Source organism: Sinohyriopsis cumingii, chromosome 17 (assembly GCF_028554795.1).
Source record: "Sinohyriopsis cumingii isolate HCF-2022 chromosome 17, ASM2855479v2, whole genome shotgun sequence".
In the NCBI taxonomy this organism is placed as follows: domain Eukaryota; kingdom Metazoa; phylum Mollusca; class Bivalvia; order Unionida; family Unionidae; genus Sinohyriopsis; species Sinohyriopsis cumingii.
In genome coordinates, this window is record NC_142977.1 from 78,025,544 (window position 1) to 78,038,456 (window position 12,913).

The 12,913-nt window shown below is 38.3% G+C and overlaps 1 protein-coding gene across 2 annotated transcripts; it reads right to left on the reverse strand.

The window, feature by feature from the left end:
- Positions 1-266: 266 nt before the first annotated feature.
- Positions 267-7,983, reverse strand: LOC149779284 (uncharacterized). 2 transcript variants are annotated; one of them, XM_089939883.1, is made up of 4 exons: positions 7,601-7,983; positions 3,954-4,081; positions 3,364-3,586; positions 267-2,589 (listed from the first exon to the last, which is right to left on the reverse strand). In XM_089939883.1, the coding sequence occupies exons 3-4, from the start codon at positions 3,549-3,551 to the stop codon at positions 501-503; spliced, it is 2,277 nt and encodes a 758-aa protein (XP_089796009.1). In that variant the 5' UTR covers positions 3,552-3,586; positions 3,954-4,081; positions 7,601-7,983; the 3' UTR covers positions 267-500. The 2 variants fall into 2 exon arrangements, with proteins under 2 accessions (XP_089796009.1, XP_089796010.1); XM_089939884.1 differs by having other exon boundaries at positions 3,364-3,614.
- Positions 7,984-12,913: the final 4,930 nt, after the last annotated feature.

The following is a 12,913-nucleotide window of genomic DNA, read 5'->3' on the forward strand; positions in this document are numbered from 1 at the left end:
AGTGACTTTAGCAAATGTAACGGCATCTTGGAGCGGTCACTGATAATAGATCCTGTGCATAATTTATGAAAAATGGTCTGGGAAAAAAACTCAGGTTTTCATCATTTCGTTATAGTACATCTTCTTTAGTATTATAGAAATGTCTTTATGCCCAGTCACAGTGGCCAACATATTTTACTCCAAGATTACTTTAATCTAATTTATTATGCATAATAATTAATGTTTACAATGGCTACGGAGTCCACTAATTTCAGTAAACGCTTCGCAGAGGCGAGCTATTTAATCGATGATTACATTGTTACATTATTTGGGGAATTTGCTTGCAGGTGAAAAATAATTTCCTTTATGTAAAACAGATTATTTTTTTCTGGAATAATCAATCAATCAATGCGTCGGTCTGTTTCAACAACATTTAAGCAATAACCCTTTGTGTGTCAATATCAGGACGATCTGATGTCGTCAACAGGACACAATCTTCTCCTTTGAGAAAGAGTTATATGTCAGTTTTTCATGTTCAGCTGCGCCCGTTGTCGATGAAGTTTATGATCTTCACCATTAGCACTATCAGCTCCGCCTTCCCCTTTCTCCATCTTCCTGCAAAAGTTGACGGCATAGTGTGCTACTTTGTCGTTTGGGTCTATAGAAAGTGTTTTCTTAAACTCTTCAATTGCACCCGAGTACTGTTTTACTTTGATTAGACAGTACCCCAGTAGAGAGTGAGATTTGGGGTCTCTTGAAGTAGTACACATTTCAGCGAATTGTTGCAGCGTCTGTGTGAGTTCCTCTTGCTTCTGTTGAGCTAAGTGACAGTCCACAAGAAGGTAGAACGCGTAAGCGGCAGATAACACCTCCATTCCATCGTTCTCTTCAATTTCTTTTTTGATAAAATCTTCGGTCACGGATGCCTCCATCTTGCCATAGTAGTTAGTACTGGTTGGTTTCTTGCCCTCCTTTTTAATGACCTTCTTTAGGAGTCTAATACATTGTTCATAGTGCCCAGTCATGCATAAAAATCTACCATAGTCAACGTAGGTTCCAATCCCACAATCCTCTCTCTTTACCGCTTCTTTGAACGCCTCCTCTGCTTTTTCTAGCGCTTCCTTCCTGTGCTCCTCGTATGTCATTGACGCAGCGTGGTACATGCATCCTAGATGGTCGTAAAGGTCTGATCCTTTCTTGTCACTGGCAAACTTAGAGATAAGAAGGACACACATCCTTATCGGGCGCCATATTTCCGTTGCAGGAATAAGATCGCTTAGTGCTATATTTTTCTGACACAGATGAAGCGGAAGGTTTTGTAACTCTGTGTCTGCCTCGCTGTCACCCAGCAGGGGCTTGATAAAATGTTCTATGAATTCTTCAAACGCCAAGATCCCATAATTAATCATAGCTGGTATGTAGTATGACACTTCCATCATATGGTCAATGAAATCATCGAAACCGAAATCCAGGTAGAAGCTATTGCACAATTCATTGACCACTTGCATGCAAGCTTTCACACTCTTTCCTACGTCTTGGCGTTTCACAAAGGCTTGAGCATCTTCCAAAAGCGGTCTGAAGATCTGACGCACGTGTCCACTGAATGGGAAAACGTCATAGATGACGAAATTGTCAGAAAATCCTAAAAGGCATTCGATAGGATTCTTTCTTACTGTAGTAAGAATGTGCTCAGTTCTCGTGAAGTCTTCTTTATCCCAATGCTTTATCGTGTTTCTCTGAGAGATAAAATAATCTGGCAAGTTCTTTTCTTGAATAAACTGCAATAGTTTTTCAAGGAGTAACATCACTGCATGACCTGGATTGTTCCGCCAAATGCTTGGTTCAAGATCTTCGCATAAGAAATAGAATACATATTTCATATGGATGTACAGAAGAGGCCCCGTTTCCAACAAGTCCAGGCACAGTAGACAAAATACAATGAAACATTGTCTATGAGCAGAGGAAATAGCCTCTTTTGACAGAATCCGCTCGGCTTCAAAGAAAGTGAATGTCCATTCTATGTCCGGCTCTTCACTCTCCGAATCGGCTCCAGGAGTCACGTGACAGTTTGTGGTCACAACTTTTATCTCCACACGCTTTCCTGGCCAACCACTTGGCCTGTTCCTTGTCTTCCATTCCTTCGCTTCATCTGGCCAGAATGGACACTTTAAAGCTAGGGCGTAGTGGACATCATCGGATATTCTAGGTTTTGATGCTGTTTTTTTCGTATTGCTGACACGCGAAGACATTGCACGCCTTGTCAACTTGGATAGATGTTCGCTTTCGTCTTCTTCGTCCTGGCTGGCCTGCCTTGTCTGCTTCTGTACATAGTGCTTGGAACTATTTCCGTGGCTGGAGACCTCCTTGTTCAACATCATGGTTGATTTTTCTCGAGTCAAATGTGGGGCTGGTGCGCTTTTTGCCTGGCGGATTTGTTGTATCATCTTAAGACGCGTGAAACCAGGCGTGGTGTGGTCTCTGTCAGCTATACAGGAGTAGTCTTGCAGAGACTTTGCATCTGGCGGACCCACAACTTCTTGAGCCACCATCATGCAATACACTTCATCATCAGCCATTTTCTTCCATTGTAGTGAGCCATTTTCGTCCAACCTGAAGTTAAGTAAAGTTCGAAGCTAAAATCTTAACTTTCAGATTTTATATGGTAGAAATAAATCTTCTGTATGAATTAAAGATAGTCAGTGACTTCCGGTGATATTCGATCAATCTCTGCTAAGCGTTGCTTAAGCAGTGCATGTCGCCTTTTCTTGACCCAATCGTTGACCATGAATTGTCGTTTTTTTATTTATTGGACTAGTCTTTGTGGGCAAGCGAGCTATAGGGATCAACTTGTATTGGCGGTTATTGGCAGCGGTGACGGCGTCACATAAAATGACCTAATTTAACCAATATGTCTTCACGTCTAGACGTAAAATATTGCATTTTCCGAACTTGGTTATATTTAGATTTTATCTAATGAGATTCCTGGATTTCATGCTAATATTTTAAGTCGAGACTTTTGTCGTACATCTTGACATTACTTTTCCTGTTTTTAGTTATCTGTACGGTACAAACAGGAAACGCTCCATTTACTACTCGTTTATTTGCATTGAGTTGCGGCCTTATTATTCCCAGACAGTTGTAGCCTGTGAGCAACGAAATTATAGATCATCATCATCAGGTAAAATACCATCCCATTTTGGTGTCTTGTCAATCAGTTACCAGTATATTGGTATGTGTGATCTGTGTTATTATAAGATTAAACTTAAGTCGTAATATTTAATTCTGTAGTTCAACAAAAGTAGACAAGAGATGCGAGGAATATTATCTCAAGGTGGAATTTCAAAAATGGATTTTAATATAGTGACAACGAACATGGTATCTCACCTAAACATCTGAGGTAGTCTGTATCCTTCCGCGTTGTTGCCGGTAAATGTAGGGTCGTCGAACGGACACTGACGACGGACGTATCTCATCGGTACGAAGCTGTGGAAAACAAAGGACATGTGGATGTACGGTATGTTCGAAACTTTGTCAATCCCAATAAGACTCATCTGCTTCTTGTCACTCGCCATGTTTGCTTTCGTCGTCCTCCAATTCCTTTCAAATCCTGCAATCGTGAAGTGCCTTAGAATTAGCTGGATGAAAAATGAAGTAGCATTATCAGTCATAAACTTGTCCCAACATTAAATAAATAATACCCAAACTCCTATGAAGACCCAACTCTTAATTTCAACCGATATATTTAACATTGCAACACACACTTCTCACAGTTTAAAGGTTGATATCTTCCAGATGTACTGCTTGTTGAGTACAACCTATTTATATTTCTATGATTAAGGCTCGATGCTTTGTTAAAAAATATTGATGATCGTCATTTTATTTTCTTGAATATCATCTACAATATAAAAAATATCAGTTTATTCTTTGAGTTATCGTATATCACTGGTAAAATTCAATAATCAAAGAAAACTTACACTTTGGGTACTTTCTCAAATCAGTAAATTGTAAACAACGCAGTTTTTGCTTTATGTCGATGCTTGATTTGATGACGAAACAAAGGGTCGAAGGTGTTACATAACGATGATTAGGTTCAAGTTCTTATCTGAAACCAAACGGAAAATTGATCAATTGTTCAATCAAACATAGATACAATACATATATTAACAAAATGATGTCTGCGTATCCCATTACAAACGTAAACAAAAATATTCCTGTTCTGGTACCAACTGTTAAATAGGGAGAATAATATGTCTATTAAAGGCATAACTGTAGATATCTATTTTTATATTATATGATATACCTTGACCACGATTAAGGGTTGTGGATGTAGTTCTTGGATGCCTGACTTTTGTATATATATAACACATTTTGTTACAAGTTCTTCAAATTCAAATTCAGTGAACATATATGATGAGCAATCAATTAATTAAATGTATCTATTTATCTTCTACACCTTGCTAACAAATTATGTCAGCAACACTTACACACGGGTAAACTTCGATACAAACGGACAAAATAATAATGTACTTTGTAAACAGGATTTCCTTATGAGGAAGCAAACCAGCAGTATTCGGAAGTTTCCTATATGACATTGTCCTTTATACGGAGTTGTCCTTTACCGCACGTTTTACAGTAGAAATGAACTCTTCATTTAATTTAGGTTCTATTTTGAGTAGATGATTGGTCTCGTAATCCAAGATCAAAAGATGTTTTCGAAATAATAATAAAAATTGATCTCTTGGTGGCGGTAATACGACACCTTACTTTGCTACTCAATTTAAGGAAACGACTGGTTTTGCATTGGCGACTAAACACTGCCACAAACGCTCTAAAACCTAAATACAGCAATTCAAGCACACGAAATGGTGAACGCCTTTCAATGCAACTTATGACCCGTAAACGTTTACATTGTTGTAACTAACAGTGTGATTAGTAGAGAAAAATCTCCAATTTTGTTTTGTATCAGGCGCCATTTTGATCTTGTAATAGCGCACTTTTAATTCATTGCCTGCCCCTTTCTGGCCATTTTTTCATATCAACTATTTCGTCTCTGTTTTTAAGGAAAAACAGATCCTAATTATTGTTACACACACACGGGTATTTACTTGACCGAGCGGTTGACAAACCCTGGCGCGATTCTCGCTAGAAGTCATAAGTTTACCCCGACTTTCCAAAGACTTCCATACAACTTCAGTTGTAAATTAGAAAGCCCGACGTATCCATTATATACCTAAATTTTACTCTAATTAATGTAAGACCACAGATAAAACAACCTGCCAAATATCAATCAACCGCACATCTGCATGTTTTATTTTACCCATGTTTCCGTACCGCCAACCGTTCACGCCTTAGAAAATATATGAGTATCCCCTAACACTGGGAACTATTTTAACTCCGCCACCTTAGGTCAGTCAATGTATGCTTTCCAGGCACATTTCGGCAATATAACTGCACCATATTTGCCCACATTGCGAGATAAACGGTATCTGCCAAGTCCCTTCTTATTTATTCCCTTGTGTAATTTACCGGTTTCCTACCGTACATACTGTCCTTGCAGTCACACCACCAATGTAAACCACTAGATTTTAATATGGACCTAAATTAAATGAAGAGTTCATTTCTACTGTAAAACGTGCGGTAAAGGACAACTCCGTATAAAGGACAATGTCATATAGGAATCTTCCGAATACTGCTGGTTTGCTTCCTCATAAGGAAATCCTGTTTACAAAGTACGTTATTATCTTGTCCGTTTGTATCGAAGTTTACCCGTGTGTAAGTGTTAGTGACATAATTTGTTAACAAGGTGTATCAGATAAATAGATACATTTAATTAATTGGTTACTCATCATATATGTTCACTGAATTTGAATAGCTGCAAATATGCAATCACACCTATCCAAATTTAGCATTGAAGAATATATAAATTAATGCAAGACACTATCAGCGATTCTTCTATATACGGCACCAAAAAGTTATAGGTCCCATTCAATAAATAAAATACAGGATTGTGTGAGTTAACAGTATCTGAATGTCCTAAGATCGATATCAAACATACATAACAGTATCTGAATGTCCTAAGATCGATATCAAACATACATAACAGTATCAGAATGTCCTAAGATCGATATTAAACATACATAACAGTATCAGAATGTCCTAAGATCGATATCAAACATACATAACAATATCAGAACGTCCTAAGATCGATATCAAACATACATAACAATATCAGAACGTCCTAAGATCGATATCAAACATACATAACAGTATCAGAATGTCCTAAGATCGATATTAAACATACATAACAATATCAGAATGTCCTAAGATCGATATCAAACAAACATAACAATATCTGAATGTCCTAAGATCGATATCAAACATACATAACACTATCAGAGCGTCCTAAGATCGATATCAAACATACATAACAGTATCAGAATGTCCTAAGATCGATATCAAACATACATAACAATATCAGAATGTTCTAAGATCGATATCAAACATACATAACAGTATCAGAATGTCCTAAGATCGATATCAAACATACACAGCAATATCAGAATGTCCTAAGATCGATATCAAACATACATAACAATATCAGAATGTCCTAAGATCGATATCAAACATACATAGCAATATCTGAATGTCCTACGTTCGACATTAAACATACATACTCCGGTGTCCTAGTGGTTAGAACGTCCACCTCGGATGCGGGAGATCGCGGGTTCGAACCCCGGACGAGTCATAGCAGAGCCATCAGAAAATGGTACAAGCAGTTGCCTCGCTTTTCGCTCAGCATTAAGAGGTTAGTGTTAGGACTGGTCGGCATGGAGTCAGGATAATGTGACTGAGTGCTACGTGTCTGCGGCATGATGCCCCAGTGCTAGACATGACTATAAACTGCCATACTGCAGACAACGTAGCGATATGACCAAAAAATTGTTTAAGCTACGTTACATATCCAACACACACACACGCACACACGCGCGCACACACACACATACACACGCACGCACGCGCGCGCGCACACACACACACACACACACACCTAAGATCGATATTTAAACACACAGAGCAATATCTGAATGTCCTACGATCGATATTAAACATACATAGCAATATTGGATTGCAAACCTTTGTTATAAAGTCAAATTATCGTCCGTCGTTTAGACTGCGTTGTTTGAAGTCTGAATGGCATACAAAACCGTATAAGCTCAGGTTCTGCAAACACTAAAACATGGGGTTTCAATCCCTCATGAAGTTTTCCAAGATGTTTTTGTTTCAGCGTGATAGCATGATATTTTTTTCTTTCCTTCGGTCTGTACGTCTACCCACCAATCCACCCACTCCACACGAAAGTACCTGCTTTATATTGTGCTACCTATAACGGCTCATTCTGATCTAACATTCGCTGAAATTTTCACACGTGCAAAAAACTGGAACCCTTTACAATTTTCTGTCTTCATCCCTTTGACCCTATCTTGCCTTCATTCGGTTATGTCTTCTTTTGACCCTGTCGTGCAGTTAGGTCTTTCGACTTCTATGGTCGATATTTCCCAGTGAAAATGCACACACCCTCTCTCGCAAACCCATCTCCCACCCATCCACTTCTATACCTCACCTGTATTACTGTTCCCGTCCTTGAAGTATATTTTTTTCACCAGTAACTTCACCTGACATCTTAGACCACAGGTAAACAATCACGTCCGCATTTCGACCTTTGAACTCCCTATAGTCACTGTTTACATCGGTTACTAGGTGACACACGCGCGCAGAATTATCGCAAAGTATCGATTTGAATATGGATTGCACTTTCTGTATTATTCATGATTGAATCGGCTTAAATACCTTCATTTATTTCACGGCACAAGTATATATGTCTTCAGTGAATCTTTCTCACAGTCTGTCAGACCGTAGCACTGGCGAGACTTACGGGCGAAGGAACTCTTCAATGAATGTAAATAAATCCATAACTGTTGTTTCTTATATTTTCTCTTGGATATAAACGGCAACTGTCGGCGCGGACTAAATGCGATTACAACTGCGATCTACACATATGGCTTAAAATCTTACCTGTGTATTGTAAACCACTCACCTGTTTCCATCCGTGTAAAGTCGGCAATACACAAAACAATAGCGCGAAGATCACGTAGAGCTAACGGTAATAATATATTGCTTATTAAACGGTGTACTAGCTCAGGAAAAAGCGATTAAAAGGTTTAAATACCAAAACGCAATTTCACCGTAGTAGAGATAAAATGCCAATAAAACTATGAAGAAGGTTTGCCGTCGCCTATGAATTGAAATTAATGGTTATAAGTAACATTTATCAAATACAGTATACAGTGCGGGGGTAAGATAGAGTGGTAGGATAATGAAATATATATACTTTTCAGGTTTTTGCAATGAATTTACAAAAAACGATATATCAGCACTCTTTTACAATATCGTCGCCCCCTCTCCCATACATGCGGATGCGTGCGGAATTGAAATACTGAATACATACATACATACATACATACGTGCGTGCGTGCGTGAGTGCGTGCGTACGTACGTAGTACATACATACATACATGCATGCAGACAGTCAGACAGACCAAAGTTTCGTCGCTTGACAGAGAACAATTCTGCAGAGGCAAAATTATTTTAAAAAATTTACCTGAAGCAATGAGCGAGATATGCTATTGTTGTAGGGTTTAACGCCATTTTTTAGCATATACATGGCGGCCAGTATAAACTGTGGAGGAAGAACCCGAAAAAACCCCGGATATAACCACCGACCCACGAGAAGCTACTGGAAAGCTTTGTCACGTACCCACATTGGCCGAGCCCGAGACTCGAACCCACGCAGGCGGAGGTGAGATGGCAGTGATCCGTAACGGTGAGCGCTTTGGACCACTCGGCCACTCGATGCCCCTGAGCGAGATATGAGACTTTTCATTTCCAGTTTGGGTAGAAATTAAGTTTGCAGCTGTTATATTTAACATGTAAAGAAGAGGACCTTGTTGAGTGATAAATCGTGCAATAATTTTATATATATATATATATCTATCTATCTATCTATCTATCTATCTATATATATATATATATATATATATATATATATATATATATATATATATATATATATATATATATATATATATATATATATATATATATATCTTTCATAACAGGCAAGTAAGGTATATTCATATTTTAAGAGTAAATAAAAAACCAAGCATCGAACCGCTCAGGCGGTCTAGTGGTTAGAGTGTCCGTCTCGGATGCGGGAAGTCGGGGGTTCGATCCCCGGCCGAGTCATACCAAAGACTTACAAAAATGGTATTTGCAGCTGCCTCGATTGGCGCTCAGCATTAAGAGGTTAATATTAGGACTGGTCGGCCGGGTGTCAGGATAATGTGGCTGGGTGGGACATCATGCTACATGTCTGCGGCATGATGCCCCAGTGCTAGACATCACTTTAAACTGCCACACTGCAGACATCGTAGCGATATGACTGATTTTTTTTAAAGCTACGTTAAAAATCCAAATCACACACACACACACACACACACACAAAAAAAACCACGCATCACGTAGCAGGGAAAGCAACTTTTACCGTCATTTAATTTAGTTCTATGAGTGTTAATGGTCCTACATGTGAACAGTACTCATATGGGCTCTCTAATTCCGTGCTTTGTGTTCGCACAGTAAAACATCACATTACCACCACAAAAACCGACAAAAATAGAGTTCGTGTTAAGAAATATTACAAAAGGAATCTTTAAGGCTTATTTTAATTTTGCTCACATGACTGTTGTATCATGGGTTTGTGGTACGTTGTTACTTACCCGTCGTGCTCGTCATGCATTTTCTATTTTTTCTATTTTTCAGCTCTTCTTGTTTAAAACAAAAGAAAAACAACTAACTTGCCTCACGTCCAATGATTACAGCCGCTTGCTCTTACTGACCAAAGAATTACTTTATACCATATGTTTTTCAAACACTGAGCCACCGATTAGGTCAAGAATGATGGGGGAATGGGGATTGAACTCAGGATTTTGTCACACATACCTTTATTGTGAAGATAGTGATTTGTTGACTTCTTGTAGTTTTTGATAAAGGTCATTCAAACTGACATTCACAAGAGCAACTCTCATTAAAAATGAGAGCTCTTTTAGCACATTCTTCCCTAACATGGCTGCATTCGCCTTATAATGGCAACATGACAGATTTGATGTCCTTGATGTGCAATACGGGACAGTTCATACAACTGAAGACCTGGGAAAAACATTGGGGAAATGGAACTTTGCCATACTTTGGTGACTCACGCGGGAATAAACAACCGTAAAATGACAGCTCCATAAGTGTCCAAAACCATGTCAATGATTTCCAGAAATGCATCGACAGAGCCTCACAGAAAGCGTTGCATCTTGTAATAGCCCTTGTCACACCTAATCGGGACAAAAAAGGACCAGAACCAAGTCACAATATCAACTAATTTAACAGCTGATTCGTAATTTGCCTGTCAAATTATGATAATGTAAGAATTTCTGATAATATAAATCTGTCTTACAGTGGGTATATAATGTAAGTATACTACGCTAGAGACAACGTAGATTTGTCAAAAGAGGACACACCCCTTCTGGCCTCAAATATAATCTCGTGTCTTAATTTCTAAAACGATAAACACAAAAACGTACACGGCGAGTTTCAGACGAGGAGGAAATAATATGTTGGAATAAAACTCACTAAACTGGTTTTCGCAAGCAGCACTTCAACGAACGTTATCAGTATATTTAGCAAGGGAATAATAATAAACACATCAGACACATAATGATGGAGATGATAATAGTTTACTTGAAAACCTGAGTTTTTCAGCGGCCATTAATGGATCCTAGTTTGATGCATTACACAGATTGTTCCTTGTGCCTATGCAATATTTAAAGTCTGAGTCACTTACTGTAGTATCAATGGTATATATACAAAAATAAATACTATTAGAGTAAATCAATTAAACAATGATATGCTCCTGAAAATACTTAATCTAAATAATATATTCCGTGCGGAAACGCATTGTACTGAGGATGATTTGGATTCAGTCAACTACAAGGATATAAATACACCATAGTATGTAGATCCAAGATTGGGAACCGGGGATATTCAGTGTGGGAAATTTCTTGGTTACATTTGATAACTGTCCAGTCTCTGTTTCAATAGAAGCTGGTGAAACGTTATTAAGGTGGCAGGGTCTAGTTTCGTAAACTGGCCCCTGGCAAATTTCTTAACTTAAGGTTATGGTATGACTTTTTATGCTATTATTGTTTACTATTTAAAGATATGGATATATTTGTGAACTAGGTGTTTTGGGCTTGTGTTGTTGTTAAAATTGATGTCAGGCATGTGCACCTTCCATATGTGAACCTTCCATACTCTGCAGTATGTTGAAAGTGAAATACCAATAGTCGGCTAGGAAAAAGAGCTTGCCGCCCATAGCAGTAAACGCATGTGTTTGGGGCAAGTAGAATATCTCAAAAACGGCTTGCATGACAACTATTTTCAGTTGCATCAGCCTATTTAGTACACACTGTTTTGCAGAATTGTCATCTAGGAAAAGGGCTTGTGTTTGCACTGTGAGCATCACATGGTGTCAAAAATGATCTTCGGACATGAAAATTGCAGGTAGAAATTTGGGGTTGGGTTGAATAAACATCTTCTGCTATGAACTGCTACTGACTTCTTTGGTCAAACGGATAATACTTTTATGCTTTGTTTTAATATAGGTATCCCAAAAAATATGTACCCTTTTGGCCTCACTTGTGTATTTGATATTTTATGATTTTTTTAATACTAGGTTACTGATTGCGGCATTAAATTTGTTCATAAAAGCTGGCCCCTGACCCCTAATTAATAATAATAATAATAATAATAATAATAATAATAATAATAATAATAATGAGGACTTTGTATAGCGCCTAATCTTTAGAAGCTCTAAGCTCTTTACAACATTAGACAACACCTGTAAGATAAAAAACATGTAAAGATATGACTACAAAAACAAACACAATGAAATTAGAAAACATTAAAAAACATGCTGAGAATATTTAAGGTAGGAAACATTATTAGGTCTTTAGGTTTGTTCTTGCAGTCGAAATAAGTGAGTTTTGAGAGCCCTCTTGAAAATGATCACTGTGTCTTTGTGTCTAAGTTCAGTGAGCAATTCATTCCACGTTGCTGGGCCTTGGTATGCAAAAGAACGCTGTCCATATGACTTTGTTTTCATAGTGGGAATAATGAGTATACGATTGTCAGAAGAGGAGCGTAAGTATCTTGCTGGTGTGTACACATGGGTGAGGTCGGATAGGTATGTTGGACTAGAGTCCGTCAGTGAAACGTAGCACAGAGAACAAATTTTGTGTTTGATTCTGGATCGAATGGATAGCCAGTGTAGGGTACAGAGCAGTGGGGAGGTGTGCTCTGATCTTGGTACTCTAAGTATGATCCGAGCAGCTGTGTTTTGAACTTTTGGAACTTTCTGGAGTAGATATTGAGATGAACCAGATATAATTGAGTTACAATAGTCCAGTCTTGAAAGTACTAATGAACACACAAGTGTTTTGTGGCATCAACTGAAAGATATTTGTGAATTGAGCTGATGCGTCTCAGCTCAAGATATGCAGCCTTGCATATGTTCATGACATGTTGGTGCAATGTGAGAGTAGTGTCCAGAGTAACACCTAGGTTTCGTACTGATTGTGTGAACTTAATGTTGGCGTTGCTGATATTTATTGTTTGAGGTAAAGGATGTGAATGAGAAAGTCTTTGTGTTGTGATCAGAATGGCCTCAGTTTTATCATCATTCATCTGCAGCTTGTTACATGTCATCCATGATTTCACATCAGAAATGCACCTCTCGACACCTTGAATGGTAGCATCAACTTCAGTTGGGTGG